The sequence below is a fragment of the mitochondrial genome of Salvia miltiorrhiza, assembly GCF_028751815.1.
Source record: "Salvia miltiorrhiza mitochondrion, complete genome".
NCBI classification, from domain to species: domain Eukaryota; kingdom Viridiplantae; phylum Streptophyta; class Magnoliopsida; order Lamiales; family Lamiaceae; genus Salvia; species Salvia miltiorrhiza.
This window is the reverse complement of record NC_023209.1, coordinates 110,001-125,769: the sequence shown is the minus strand read 5'-3', so window position 1 is coordinate 125,769 and position 15,769 is coordinate 110,001. Positions and strand designations below refer to the sequence as shown.

The following is a 15,769-nucleotide window of genomic DNA, read 5'->3' as shown; positions in this document are numbered from 1 at the left end:
CCCGGAATGCAAGCTTGGAAGCTAGCCGACGATCCAAAAAAACCTCTCGTATTCACTCGTTTCAAAAAGCATCCCCGCCCATAGTATAAAAGTATAAAAAGAGTGGCTCCGCTCCTTCCAATCGGTTCTAAGAGCATATTGAAGGAACCAAAGAACGTGAACTGGAAGACCGTCAATCGGGTAGACAGCGACTTGCGGGCCTGAAGCTTCTTCCTTAAGAAGCGCATTGGGTGTGTCCGTAGTGGTAGGCTTTTGTGCCAGCTTTTTTGCTACCTATCCCTCACTGATAATATCTTAGTTGTCCCAACCCGCCCTAGGAACAAGAAGGAAGAACTGGAATGGGAATGAAAACTTTCTCTGAGTTCTCTGTTTGTGGCGCATCTTACGAGCCTTTAGTCATGAAAGGAAAGTCTGTCATCTTTGTGCAATTTAATTTAGTCTTTCGCGGTTGTACCAAACCCCATTTCCATCCGCCGGGGAAGCAAATCCATTCATATAGATTTTGTTGGTTTCCGATTCTTTCCCCTCGGACTATTGAGTGAAAGCAAGGCAAGGGAAGCTTCAGTCTTCAAGTCTTATCTTAGAAGACGATGCATATGAATCAATCCTGTGGTATTCATTTCGGTCTAAAGCTTGTCTCCCTTCTGGGTCTGTCAATCCAATTCTATCCCTGCGAGCAGGAAGAAAGATCGTAGCTCAATCTCCCCCAGGAGGGTCCGGGGGACTACCTCCGATTTTTTGTAGCCGACGCTAGGCTGTACTGGCAATTCGGGTGCTTCTGTAGCCTTTGTAAGAAGAGCCGGATTAGGACCAGTTTTCGTGCCCCTTCCTGGGTGAATGGGTTGGGTGCCCAGTACTGACGCTGACTTGGGAACCATGTCGAAGTTCCCTATCTATCTCTTCTTGAGGCTTTCCTTCCTCCTATAGCAAAGTCTGACTCTTGGATCGGATCAACTAGCTTAGTAGCTCGTCTGATTAATTGCCACTCTAACTCTAAAGAAAGAAAAAAAAAGCCCAAAGTCACATAGAGCATTAGATCTTCTTCTGTCGACTAAGAATGATTTGGGCGTATAGTCGGGAATTCAAGGTCGAATACTTGATCCACCTGGGCTATGGTTTGATCTTAGCATGACTGGTAGTCTTGGAATGACTGCTATAGTCCCTCAAGCTTGCAAGCAAAAGGTCGAAGCATGCATATGTTATTCCAATCAGCTCATCTACTGAAAGAGGAGTACTTTATTTATTCACTGGCCTTCTTCTTGCTGCTTGGCTGCTTTCCCCGGTGCCAGCTCTGAAACCGGCTTGCTCGCCTTCCTTCCAAGGACCCTTCTGTCCAATAATGAGAAAACAGTACTTACTGCTTGCCGTATTGGGCGTACTCTATTCCGCCTACAGACAAGGCCTATACTTAGCTTCCTTCATCCCCTGGTATGAATCAAATATTCAATCAAACCGGATCACCTCTCATCTTTCTATTTATAAGCCACAGCTGACTTCGACGTTTCCAATTTACCATAGAATATCCGGGGGCTTTCCTATTTTTAGATCGGATTAGTAATAGTTTGGTGAAGTCAAAAATCTCGAAATATCGTAAGAGAACAAAGACCTGAGTTGGTGAAAAAAAAAGCTGACTGAGGTCTTCTGTTCATTAATGCCCAAAAAGTCCCTTTCCCTTTCAAACCAAGGCAATTGACTAAAATACAAGTCTTCCTTCATTGGGAAGCGAGTCTCTCTTCATTTTTCGTTTAGAGGAAAAGAGCGGAGCAGTCAATGAATGAAAAAAAGAAACCGATATGAATGAACTCATGCTCATGGGGGACTCCCCATTCTTTTTCCTAATATTCATATTTGTCAGTTTATTTTGCGTACAAATTTGATTCTTCCTTCTCCTTCCCACCCTCGAGGAGCTTGATAGTCAAATCAATAAATTTTTAGATTTTTATGTCAATAAAAGACAACCTTCACTTAGGTATATAGATAAACTAAAAACAACCGAATTACGTATCGATTTCGCGTCGCCAGCGAAACGACAAGAATTGATCCGTTTAATGAATGATTTGATCGCGAATAGGGCATTTCCAAGCCCAGGTGAGGCGGGTTCCCATCTATCTAGCGCGATAGAAAGATGGGAAAAAAATCAATAGTAATCGTGGTCAACGAGAACGACATTGCGGCCTTGGGAGTCGTTCAACCACAAGAGAATAATCAAATGAAAAAGAAAAATAGATACATTCTTAAAAGAATGTGCTTTAGCTTTATAGCTTTCTCCATATGTGTAACACAATTAGTAGTTCAAATTCTTTAGAAGCCTTCAAGCAAGTTCGGAAGGGTTGGGAATGTAGCACAGGTGTCAACAAGCTAGTAGAATAGGAAGAAGATAGAACTTTACCTGCGAAGTGAGCCATTGAATTAGTTGATTATATAATCATAAAACCTAACACACTTTAAAGAAAAGTCCCCCTTAGTTAATCAGCAATCTCCACTAGCACTCAGAGAGAATCAGCATCCACTTCTGGCTTTCATGGCCACCTTCTCCTGTTGAGCCTTGGTCGAATGAATCAAAAGCAAGCTAATTTCTTGTTTATCCTAATGCGGTTAGGCGTAAATCTTCGATTAGTCCGTATCCGTATAAGTTGTTTTATTGCATTTCTGTCGTGTTTTCTTCAGGGAAGCTTTCGATAGATTGTCCGTTGCCGTTGAGTCCTCTAACAACAAGGAACTCATACGGGAAATCACTGAAGGGCCTCTGAAATAGGTACCTGGTAGGACTCGGAAGTATCGTACCGGACCAAGAACACGTGGAACAAGCGTCTTGTGTCCTTGAATGGGGAGTCCCGGGCTGCTGTTTGAATTGCTCCAGTTGTTGTTTAGACTGGTTTTGGTATTACTGTGGGAATGGGAGTCGCATCAGCCTACGGTTGTTGCATGATCCGGTTTCCCTACTGAGGAGAATGTGCAATCCCATCTGGGACTCTGCTCTGCCCGCATCTTTCTCTTTGCTGCTCTTCGATCAGTATCTACTTCGTACCCTCCTTAAAAGGTTCATTCTGAAGAGCCGCGATCCATTTTTGACTTATTTAGACTTATATGCCGATAAAAGATAGCACGAGGATTTCCATTCATCAACTCCATCTTGAATGGAAGTTTTGCCATCTCCCCTGGTGAGAAATGTTGACACCGGTCCAAAGTTCGGCTAGAAATCTCTTAATAGAAGGAAGAATTGGCCAGCACCTACTATTTATTTTATTATGGAAGAAAGGAACGAAAAGCGGCTCTTCCTAGGACAGGTGAGGAAGCGGCGAATCCGTACACGGAAGAAAGAAAGAATGGAGATCTACTTTGAAAGAAAAGAGTAGGGGTCGACCATCTTGCTAATGGATGATTATAGGAGGTAAAATGAAAGTAATTCCGTATTTAATATAATATGGGACATGGTCCGAAGGACGTTAAGCTTTGAAGGGAGGCCTATCTTATAGATTGAGAGTTTAGACGGTGAAAGATTCAGTTAAAAAGAAGGAATCATCTAACACCATCGGCAGGCCCCTTGAATGGTGAAAAAAAGAGCATTGGAAAAGAAAGAAGCGATCATACGAAGAAAGGGGAAGGATTTCAGTCTATGCCAGATGAGCCACCGCCTAAGCTTAAGGGAATTCTTAGGAAGCCTCCGGAACAAGCATCATGAAGGCGAAGCTGAACTATTTGCTGTTTTTATGCTTGGGCAGATTGAACTATTTTAGATTTGTTTGTTAATTGCATGGTACTCTTTCTCGTTGTACTTACTTGCACTCGTACACACAATTATGTCTCGCAAACCCACGGGTTATTACCGCTTCCAGTGGCATCAAGATCACGTCACGGAGATGCAGGTCCACTAAACTTGGCCCAGCCCCAGCTCAAGTCTTTTTCCTTTCTTCTGGCCGTAGGTGTGATCAATGCCATTGAGCTTCGGTACTCTAAAATAGTAGTAGGAGTTCGCTTCTGAGTGAGCTTCCTTCCTTATGCTCTGGCCTTTCCAAGCTACCTACGTACCCTTCTGCGTTTCGGGATCAAGTCAAACGTAGTTCTTCGAGAATCATATCAATTCGCACTTCAAAGTACCTTAATTTAGATCTTGTACTAATCAAACCTACCAAAAGATTGGAAGTCTTTCCGAATCTTCTGCAGTTTTTGAAAGAAGTTGGAGTTTGCCCCATTTTGGTTCAAATCCTGCAACTTCCCTTGTAGTGTTTCTATCTTGTATTCAGGACCTTTGGGAGTTAGAATAGATCTAGAAATCACATCGTCTCGTCTTAATATCCAAGCGTTCCGGGTCATTATCCAGTAGTGCCATTTTTTCTACTATTTCGCTTTTGAGTCGCACAAGAGTTTTTACATCATCGACGGAAATTAGCTGTTCCGGATTTGTTTTATAAAGTAGTAAACGATCCTCTACTCTCCGTTCTGTGGGGGAGAGGTCGTCTCCTACTTCCACTCCCGGCTGCCCCAGCCGATATTCCAAATCTGGAATACCTTCACCGGGAACCATCCACATTTTGAGTTCGTAAAGGGTTGACGTTTGAAAGAAACATATCTTAAGAGGAATCCAACACTACCGGAAAAGCCGAAGCGTAAAAGCTTCCTTGAAATTATTCGCGATAGAACGAGCTGTGAGACCATTGAACTAGTAGAAATAGTCAATGAATTCAAAAAAGCATGTCCTAACTCAATCCGATCCAATTCAACGAAAAGAAGCGAAAATCCACTCTTGGTCCTTCAAGGCTTGGTTCGCAAACGGCCGGAAGCATACCACATCGAGAAAGAGAATCATCTTCACTGACCGAGGACTTCACCCCACGGGTTGTTGACATGCCCCAACTTCTTTACTAGCCATCTCGACCGGCTTTGCCCGCGTTGTCCTGTCTCGACTAACTCATCTTATTCGACCTTGAAGCAGGAAAATACTAAATGAATTAGACCAAGTCGCTTACTCTCTTTAGAAAAAGAACCTACTAAACTAATAAAGAATAGACCCAATTAGTCCAATTACACACCGTACCGCTTCCATTTCCATAAGAATCGGCAACTGGAATAAAATAAGGACCTATGCAGCCCTTTTTAATGGGCACCGATTTGCTTTTGTCCATGCCAATAGCATTCCAGCAGGAATAGCAGTCGAGGTTTGAAACCCAGGTACTTCCACGGAGGGAATTGACTTCATGACACGAAAGGATAGAGCGGAGCAGCTAGATTCTAATTTAGAAAAACCAAAGCGGGATTCAAGAGAACTGCCCCTAGAACTAGATACCCAAACTCAACTAAAACTAGATGAAGATTAACTGAACCTAGAACAACTGGCTATCCAAAGCTCTCTCTTGCGAGCTCGCTTGTTCACTTCCTTAAGTCGGATAATGCTGCCCCTATCCTAGGACTGTTTCAGAGGGGCTAAATTGATTCTAAATAGCAACTAGATCCTATTATATGCTATAATCCTTTTAACTATTTCTCTTCAAAAAAAGTTCTATAACTGAATCAATGGCCACTGCCATAACGACTGTAAACCCTCAGTAAAGGATGACATTGGTGGGACACCAACAAAACGACATTTACCAAGAGCAAGAGTGGGATTCATGAGCGGGAAATGAACTGAAATCCTGAGGCCATTCATCTACTTTCTGTAGCAGTGGAAGTCTTTGTCCCAGAAGTAGGAATAGCTGTCGAAGTAGAAGTCCCACAGAGTGTACCAGCTTTCGTGGAAGTAATGGAATTCCCATTAGCTCTATCCATAGGAGCAAAAAGGGTTTAACGTGCCTAAGTAGCGAAAGAAGGATAAGGAGGCTAATAGTAATCCCCGGCTCACCCTTTGACCATTCTAAGTTCCGGGCCCTCCCCCTTTAAGCCTGCTAAAGCTTGCGGAACAAGCCTAAGGTAAGAGCAGTTCCTATGTACCGGCTCACCAGCAGATTCAGAAAGAGGAGATGGCATAGCATAATAATATGAAGAAGAGCCCGTCTTGTCCTTGGGGAAGGAAGTACCACTCTTGAATCAAAGCAAATAGAAAAAAGAGCCACTATCTTAGCAGCTGAAAAACGGGCTTTGCTTGAGCCCTTCGGTTATCATTCCACGTGGTATATGAGTTGATGCTGGTAGAATAGCCCCTACCGGGCAGTCTTGGTAAGTAGAGCGAGTGATCCAATGAGCTTGCTATCAGCTAAGGAAGCTCCCCCTCCGGCAACAGAGGGCTAAGCAGCGCTGAGTTGGCAGCCACAGGGGAACTTCCAGCATTTAGTAACCAACTATTCTTTCTGATCGTAGGTCTCCCAGGAGAGGAGGGCACCCAGCCTTTAGGCAACTCGAAACCATCGAGCGGCCAAAGCCCCGCTTTCCCTACCCTGCCCTGCCGTCGATTGCCATAGCACAACTCGCCCATGTGCTTCCGTGCTACTCTTATTGGTCTTGCAAGGACTTTGACTTCAAAGATTAGATCCAATCTCTCAACTGGATCAATTCCTAAGGCTTTTCTAAATCTCATAAGATCCGAACCCTTCGCTACTTACCCAACCTACGTCTGAACCCGGTACATGCTTTAAGGTTGCGGCATCCAGGGTGCTTTCTTCTTCCAATCTTTCTTGTGCTTATTCGGTTTCCACTTCATATATGGAATGGTACCAAGATTCGACTAGCTCTTCCATCCTTCTCATTCATCATTCAAGGCAGGAGTCAAACCGCTTATGTACGGCAGAAAAGCACTCACTCTTCCACTCGCAGCTTCAAGCTCTTCCAATAGCTGAAGCCAAGGAAAGATCGAAGCTAGCCAGCTATACGACCTCCCTTTCTGACTCCCGGTGTTGGGCTTTCTTGGCTTGGAAAACCAATGCTGGAGGCTACAACTTCTCCATTTCATTGTGCAACTTGCTACACTGCGCTAAAAGGCGTTTTCGGAAAGCAACCCGTCTAATCGGTAGAGGGAAGAAGCGTCAAAACCTTTATAGGTGAAACCCGCCCTTTCTGATAGCGAAAACCGCCCTTAGTAAGGCCGATTGAAGATGACAAATTGATAGTCTTCCTCTCAAGTATTTGATCTCGTCAACAAGGAAAAGTACAAAGAGGTTCTCGGTAAGGGGTTCTCTTTATGGAGAAGGTTGCCCAAAAGCGGTATATAAGATATAAGGTGTGCCCGATAAACGACTCTTCAAAGCGAACTCTAGTTTTTCTTTAGTCAAGCCACCTCTTCTTTTGCCTTCGGAAAGCCGAGGAACTTCGATCCGTTAATCAGCGGAAGTATAGATCTGCCTGTGCGCCCGAGGGGAAGAGATCCCCTGTTGCCCGGGAAGGGAGAAGGAAGCGTTCTAGCACCAGTTTAGAACCCGGTAGTACGGATTTAGGAAAGCGGGGTATTACTAGGGTATGACATCTAAATCTCTCTCCTGCCTTGTTGATTTGGAATCTTTCCAGCTTCAAGGGAGCTCCATGGTCTTTTACCGAGAAAAAGGTAGCTCAATGATTTTCACTAATAACCATGTTCGACGAGTTCCATTCTGAGACTTCCACCTATGTTGCATTTCGATCACAAGTTCGTACGAGGTTGGGCGAAGTTGGACTTCCAATCCGTATCAAGCGTCCCCGATCAGTGGCGCTATCCAGCCTAAGGCAGCAAAGAAGAAAAGGAAGTCTGCGTCTCCGCCTCCAGTCCTTTGAGCTGTTCGATTCGAGGCCGTAATCATCGATTTACATGCTCTAAAATGGGGAACGTGGTCCATGTATCTGATCTCCATTCATCAACAGATGCTCTTCTGTTCCTAGAGAGAAAGGAGAAATGGCATTATTCGCTTGCCCGGTGGCGTAGATCAAGAAGTTTCCGCTTCCTCGTTTGAGCTGCTCCAAACCTTTTCAATCCAAACAACTTTGAAGTCGGCTTGACTTGCTTCTTTCCTCAGAGCTATGAGCTAAAAAAACCCTTAAAGGGGTTATGCGGCTGTCGTGCGTTCTATTCATACTATGAGTAGGAATCCCTAAAGAAAGAAGACGAACCCCCTTCTATATATGAATGGCGTAAACCAATCAAAAGACCCATGGGAGGTTCCCTTGTCCGCTTTGGCTGTGCTATTATCAAGAGAGAGATGTTACTAGGGCGTCTTAAAAGAAGCGTTTGACGAAGCCCGCGTGTGACCCTCCATTAAAAGAGTTGAACTGTCGTTTTAAGCCCTTGTTCTTTAATCAAGGATCTGGTAACTATTATATAAAAAGGAGTTCCTGAGTTGCCCATTGGGAAATCCCCTTGTTGAATAAAACCCTAAATGATGATTGAGCTTTAGAGTGAACCCTTTAATCTGAATTCGGTTTCCAAGATGGAGACTGGACTCGCTCTTTATGCACCTATTCATTTTGCACTTTATAACAATACATTATCTGAGTGAGATTTCCATATTTGCTTTCTTGGGTATTCTTCGGCAACGGGTACTCTTTGTCGATTCTATTTATGTCTATTGGTGAGTCTCATGTGGTACCAACCCATGGATCCATAAAGGGGACATCAGACGGATTCAGTGAAAGAGTCTCGTCTACGGCAGCCGATTAAGTGACAAGCCTTTATCTTAAATTCTCTTTATTGACGAGCGACATTCAATTAATTGAATTAGGGGAAAGCACAGTAGGTAGCCGGAGCCAGAGAATGAGTTGAAAGAAGTGGTCTTTCAGAACAAGGGCTTCAATGGTTTCATTGAATTCCATGATGAATCGGGTTGCTGAAAAACACTTTTTAAAGGTCACAAAGAGGAGAAAGCTTACTGACTCAAGAACGCATTCTCCTTCGGAAACTTTTACCACACTCGATCTCTCACCTGGAACTTATGATCGTGTCGGTCGTGCCTTTGTTTCTCCTGCCTTTGCTTCTCTCCCGAGTAGCTTGCCTTTATTTCTTTTGGGACATTTATTAGTATTAGGAGCCCTTGGTATGTTATTCTTGGGCAAAGTAAAGGGAGAGTCAAGGGCAGCTGAAGGTCCCTAGCTATGTACACTCTGATCTTCCGAAACTACAAGGCCGGGGCATGTCCCAGCATTCCTTGACTCAGGAAATTACCCTCAACAAACAACAACGGGAGCCACTTTCGGAACATTCCGAGCTTGAAAAACAACTAACAACCAGGAAGATTCCTTCCCCTACTCTTGCTCTGTCGGATAGACTGGGAAGAGCGGAGTCAAAGACTAGCTCGGAGAGTCGCTTTTAAGCGAAACAAGCAGTTCTGTTTATGGATATTCCAGGGAAACGGTAAGCAATACTTTGTATCCGACTTTCCTCAACAAGGAAATCCGCGATCAAGCAAGAAAGTAGCCCAACTTTCCACTTCGTACATGACTGACAAAGTTACACCCTTTCATGCTTTTACCTTGAGGAGCCTAACTTTCGAGATTGGAAACTTTAGATCTTCATTCAGAATCTACTTTCGAGGAGAGTTATTAACTCCCCTTCACTCAGGTTTCCCATCTTACGGCTAGCAACACCATCAGGAACAGAAATAGCTCAAATACGAACTCAAACTGATACCCATTCCCTTCTTCTAAGCTCTGATCTCAAATGAATGGTAGACAGGAACTGCCCTTGTTGTTTGCGCTAAGCTAGGATCAGATCTCTCTCTCAAGACGGTACGTCTCACATAGTAAAGTCATCCGTCTTATCCGGTCCGTAGTAAAGGAATAATTCTTTTTTAGCACTTCTTTTCGATATCAATTCTTGTTCTTTTCATCTGCTTTGCCATCATTCTGACCTTCCTTCTCTTCACAAACCACAAGACAAGGAATGCTGCCACCTACGGACTCTTCTTCAGTGGTTAGACTCAGGATGTATTCTTTCTTCGTAGGAAAGCAGCTCTAAATAGGAATAGGATTTATAGAAGTAGCATGAATAAAACGATAGAGGTTATCAGAACAGGGTAAGATGAACATAGGAAAGAACAGACAAACTCCTACTTTTTCGATGGATTTCCCACTCCTCTCAGGAAAGGACGAAGAAAACCCTTTTAATTTAATAAGGCATCTTCCACAAAACTGGAACTCTAGGTGTCTGAATGGGCCTTTTAAGCCTCTCTAACCGCATCTCACTCATGGAATTGGCATACATACAAGGAAAACCAGGGCCATCCTGAGACTATTTGGCCTTCCTTTTCTCTAACCCTTTACAAAGCCCTAGCAAGGAACTAACCAAAGCTAGAGACCTGGACTTGACCTGATAGCTCCCCTGGATTCCTGATTTAACTGCTACTACTGCCCTAGCTAGAGAGGAGAGAGCAACTTTCGGTAAGAACTCGAAAGGTGTCGCTCTTGTTATGAGCTATGGCAAAGGACCTGATACCTGGTAACCAATACGTCAAAGCGAGATACGATGCCAAATCCTATGCCAAGGGTCAATCGCCTAAGTCTAGCTTAGTAACAATCGGAATATGAAACCAGAGCCATATCAGGAACTATAAGATAAACTCTGAGACACGTCTCCCGGGTAGACTCAGTACAGAGGGCGAAAGAAAGGGGCACAGAGCGAAGTCGGAATAGGTTCGGGTTCTTACTCTCCAGAAAAGCCGTAGACAGGTAAAAGGTCCAAGAGCCGTTACCAAGGGCAAAGGTCCTGTAACCAAGCCTGAAGCTAGGTCAAATACCCGGTAACAAGGGACAAAGACAAAGCCCGGGAATCCATATATCCATAGATAGGGAAAGAGTCTCCAAAGGTCTTTATTTCAACGTAGCTATTGCCTTGCTTTTAGATAAGAATCCTGTAACTATATGGAAAAGGAATCCCTTTGGTCTGAGTTTAGCTAGGAGATGGGAAAGAGTTGTCTTTTAGTGCTCTTCTTTGGAGTGGCTTCAATCTTTCTCATTTCTTGTCTTTTAGCTAGTGGAAATGAATCCTAGTTATGAATATGAATAAAGGATTGGGATTAACTTCTTCCTAGGAGTTGGCAAAGCTGGAATACTATCCTACTAGTCGTTCAGCCCTACCAGTACCGGTTTTGCAAGCTCTTCAAAAAACAAGTCGAACGAAAACAAGCTAAACCATGGACATTCTGCGTCTCTTGCTTCCTCTTTTGCCTTTTATATTCATAGGTCCCGGGCTAGTGGATAGGTACAATCTGCCTTCTTTCCTTCTTTTTCAACTGCCGATGGTAGATTACCGGGCGTTCTTTCTCCTGTTTCTGAGGGTGAACTATTTTCTTACGATGATAGGATTCCTGCTTCTTGCTTTGAAGGATGTCTTTCGACTTCCACTATTGGTGAAAGGAAGGGTTCTACTTTGTCCTACGGTTGAGGCAATTATGGTTCTTACTTTAGGGTCTTGGTCATATTCTTTCTTTCCGCCTATGGTGGTAGTTCGCCCCACGGTAAACCTTAAGGGAATTAGCTCACTTCCTATTCTTCTTATTGGTAGGATTGCCGCCTCTTTACCTGATCAAAGAACGTTTGCAACCGATTCTTTGATTGAGGCATATTAAGTGGAGAAAGAGGAACTATTCAGTCCGATCTCTTATAAGAGATAGATGAATAAGTATTGGTAAACAGCGTCTGACAGTCCTTGAATTAGCCTTGTTTTTGCTGAAAAGATGGATGAAAAGTGTGTAATATCATAATGCTTAACACACCCCGCTTAACTTGTGCATCCACTCGAGACGTTAGTGGAAATTATGAGTATTAGAAAAGGTCCTGGATTGCTTGTTGTCTTCTGCTCTACTAATATTAGCTACCAAAGAAAGAGTTCCTGTTACGAATTTAGAAGAGAGGTAAATAGAAGTAAGATAAGAGCTCGATCAAGCCGAAGATGTGCTAGAGTAAGTTCTCGACAACCACAAGCAATGCCACGAGTGGATCAGGCCTTCGGGCGATCCCGCAACGCTGGTTAGTTCGAGGATTGAAGCCTACTTCGATTGATGAGATGGGTATCCTTAGTTCCTTTAGTAGGGAAGATAAAGTCGAAATACTAGAAACTATTTGCTATTCCTTGGCCTCTTGATCTGGGTTGCTAGCTGACGAAAGCTACTGAAGCTAACTCCTTGTTTTGGGCAGCTGTCATTTCGGTGTTGCTCTCGGGCGGAATTGCGGCTTTTCTGATCTACCAACCCGATATCCTTCTTGAGCAAGGCTTTGGGAGTAGCCATTCTTTTTAACAAAGATCTGGGATTTCTTCCTCAGTGATTGAAGGAATGAATTCCCCTTACCGATATTCTTAGAAGAAGAATCTAAACTGACCAAAGAATTTCCGGAGTTTATTAGTTTCATGAGTGGACTAGCCTGGTTCCTCTAGGGTTTCAACAAGCACAGGAAATCACTTCTAGAGTAGTCCAAGTTTAGATCCTTCTTCTCACGAATCTCCTAAACAAAGAAGGGACTAGCTTCAACAGAACAAGCAGCTCTTCTGAGCCTGCCTAGCTGGTTGCAAAAGGCAAGTCAATTCAGAACTAAAACTACAGGCAAAAGCTGGTAATCTTCCCCCTACTATTGACACAAAGCCAACCTAAGCACGGCCCACTAAGCGTGGTGTACGGAACATTGGCCAAAAAGGAATTTACCTAGGCCTAGGGTTTACTATAGAGTTGCAACAAGGGCAGGATTCCTCAGGCAGCTAACTCAATCCCTCGGCTTTATGATACTAATAGTAGAAGTCTGGTTACTTCTTTTATGGCAAGGAAAGAAAGAAGGGATTCCCTATTGATTGACAGAAGAGCAAGGAGCTCGTCCCCTTCGAGTTCCCTAGCTGGTTACAAAAGAAAAGTAGAACTACAAACACAGGTCAAAGACAGCAAGAGGCCCCTACTACTCGGACAACATAAACCAAAGAAGAAGGTGTTTTTCCCATGTCTCACGAACAGGAATATTACTACGTTTTGAAACTTGGTATTGGCGCGGTAACAACAAAGACTACCAGCGCAATCGAGAAGTAAAGGCTACTGCTCTACGGGTATTCGTCTACTGATTGCTTTCTAGAGTAAAGGACTCTAATTTAGCTTCTCCTTTTTGATTTACATAGTGGAACTAACTCCCTTGGGTCTTGTTTTCCCCGTTGCTATGAGTTCTTGCAGCCATTGCAGCTACTGTAGCTCTTGCTGCTTTGCCGCCCTTGTTTTATTCTTTATAGATAGACATCTGGAAACTGTATCCTAAAGGTCTTTGTTTTCCGATTGTTATGAGTTCTGGCTTCCCTTTTAGGACAGATATGGATAGATAGTGGAAATATCTCCCTTTGGTCTTTATTTCTTGGTTCTTCCGGTATGAGCTCTCGGTTCGAACTGCAGCTATCGGAGGATTTGCGTCAATTGCAGTCTTTTCCTTGCTTTTCTTTGAGGAATGGGAAGAAAGATATCGTAAACGTCTTTATTTCTTGTTTCTTCCTCGTTGCTTTCTTCTCGGGCTCGAAGCTGGTCCGCAATCCTTGGCTTCTTGATCGGTGTTGCTATCGGAGGAAGTAAGTTACGGTTGCTAAACGAACATCCTAGTGCAGCTCCCCTAAGTGAGTTACTTGTTTTTCTGAGTTAACTTGTTCTTTTCTTGGAGGAATATATAGAAATAAATCCCTTCTGGTCTTTATTTCTTGTGTATTCCTAAGCAAGGGAGTGATGCTGAAAGAATATCACGACTGATCTGCCGCTGTCGTTGTTGCTAACCGGTGTTGCTAATGCCGGATTCCGGAAGAGGAAGAACTATCCTATCTTCCTCTTCCGGAATCAATATGTATCAATCGGTGCATCTCCTAAATAGGAATCAATGGGTGTAGCTAGTTCATTCGATAGGAAGATCAATAGGTGAGTTCATCAACCGGAATCACCCGAGGCAGCTAAAGGAGATATAGCTAGGCAGTAGTTAGTCTGTAGTTGAGCTATGAGCTAATCAGTAGGTATCGGTAGGCCGGTAGGAGTCGTTTTCTTCAGTATCAGTACAGTAGGGAGCTAATCTTGGCGGGCCAGTGCAGCTAAGCGGTTAATAACCATAGCTCCTCTCGCTTCTTGTTCGAGTCAATGGACTCAACGGACTCACTACCGGAATGGAATCAAAGGAAGGATGAGTAACTCCTCGGAATCAATCATGGAAAGAATTAGCTTTGTGAAGAAGTGGGTAAAAAGCGGGATTAAGTGAAAGTCAAGAAGGGAACTCTGCTACGCCGATCGGAGGCTATTGAAAAGGATGAAACCGCATGAAGTTGGTTAGTAGAAAGATTGAGTTTGGCATTCCGATTCTACATCGCCGATCAATAACGTGTAGTGAGCTTGCATCGCATCGATAGAAGGACTCAATGGCTACTTTGTCAGTAGGTTGTTCCGAGCTGGGTTGGATTCCCATTCCCCGGCTCCTTCGGACACTTGCTTTTCTGTTCTTGCTCGGTCAAATGCCGAGGAAAGGTAGACTCGGTTGACGCCTAGCGGCCCCTTGCTCTTTTGTTGATAGATTGTTGATGGCATACGAAAACTTCTACTGTAACGCAATCTCCTTCGGATACTCTAGTTTAGTGAGTTTATTCCCTTTTGCGGGAAAGGATTTCGTATCTGCTACGCCTCAGAATTTGATAGGTTTAATTGGACACCTCTGCGAGGCTTTTGGTAAAGCTACTCGCTCTTGTTTTGCTGTTGTTCGGCATCAGGTATTCAAGTTGACTTTGATCTCGTCTTGGCTACGCCTCAACTGGTACCTTTTTCAAGGGGTTGTGTGAAGTCGAGAAGCCAAGGCGTAGCAAGGAAGAGTAGTTGGTATGCCTGCTCCGCTCCTCTGTTTCTCTTGTCGGCAAAACTGGGATACTGGGATATAAGTGGAAGGTAAGGACAGAAAGCTAAATCTCCTTTACCGGCATAGCAACCCAAGAACGAGAAAGGTTGCGACATGTTTACGTGTACCTGAAATGGTATCTATCATGATCAGGTTCGAAATGCCGTTGAAAGCCACGATCTTGGTCTTTGAGATTGAGGCCGATTGAGTAGCTCTGTTCTTTAGCACTGTAGGAATGCAATGGCGGACCGATCGAAGCTGCACCGGTTCATTGGACGGTTGAGGAGATTAGCTCTTTGGAAAAGCCTAGGGGGTTCGCTTTCCGATTGATTGACCGATCATGAATGAACTACGAAGGAGAAGGCACAGATCGACTTTTGAGACTACTTTGAAGGCCCTGTAAGGGAATCAGGAGAGTCCGAGATTTGCCGGTAAATGGACCGCTTTTCGACGATTGAAGAGCTACAGGAGAGAAGAAAAAGGGGTCAGACAACAGCAGGTGCTTCAGCCGCAGGGGTCCAAAGCAGCTCGGGTCTTTAGAACATAGAACAAGGCTCGGGGACTTAGCAGCCCATGCCTCACCATTCCAGGCCTCGAAGACGGAACACTTTGTCTAAGAAGAAGTCGGGCTTTATGAAAGAAAGGCCGGGTGGTCCATATCGGTATTCAAGAGAAAAGCCCGGGTATTCAATCGCGGAAAGCAAACACGACATATTTGAAAGAAAGAAGCCGGTGAAAAAGGTAGCTGCAAGTTCGGGCCGATTGAGTGACCTATTGAACTATTGAATCCGTTTGTGCCATTGACTCTGTCGTTGTAATAAGCACTGTTTTCGGGTTGGAAGGCATAACCCGCCTTTGCTTGCCTACCTTGTTAGGAGTTTGAGTTCATCCCCGCTTAGGGGAGCGAAGGCACTTACGCATCCGGATTCCATTCTTTTTAAGCTCACACCGGGAGAAAGGTTGCTTGCTTTTGGTCAGCTGTTCCCAAGGAGTCTTTCAGAAGATGTGGCACATGTTAGAAAAGTCCTTGTTTTATTCAGTTAGTGTTTATAATAGG

The 15,769-nt window shown here is 44.0% G+C and overlaps 3 protein-coding genes and 1 non-coding gene across 4 annotated transcripts; 2 read left to right on the top strand and 2 right to left on the bottom strand.

Moving 5' to 3' along the window:
• Nucleotides 1-6,187: 6,187 nt before the first annotated feature.
• orf106b (hypothetical protein) lies at nt 6,188-6,508 on the bottom strand. The gene has a single exon. It carries the CDS (start codon nt 6,506-6,508, stop codon nt 6,188-6,190), a length of 321 nt encoding a protein of 106 aa, YP_008992301.1.
• Nucleotides 6,509-6,633: 125 nt separating this feature from the next.
• Nucleotides 6,634-6,972, top strand: orf112 (hypothetical protein). The gene has a single exon. It carries the CDS (start codon nt 6,634-6,636, stop codon nt 6,970-6,972), a length of 339 nt encoding a protein of 112 aa, YP_008992300.1.
• A 3,463-nt stretch (nt 6,973-10,435) lies between these two features.
• On the bottom strand, nt 10,436-10,554 carry rrn5. Its single transcript has one exon. It is a non-coding gene; the product is annotated as a 5S ribosomal RNA (ribosomal RNA).
• A 467-nt stretch (nt 10,555-11,021) lies between these two features.
• orf144a (hypothetical protein) lies at nt 11,022-11,456 on the top strand. The gene has a single exon. The coding sequence runs from the start codon at nt 11,022-11,024 to the stop codon at nt 11,454-11,456; it is 435 nt and encodes a 144-aa protein (YP_008992299.1).
• The last annotated feature ends 4,313 nt before the right edge of the window (nt 11,457-15,769 follow it).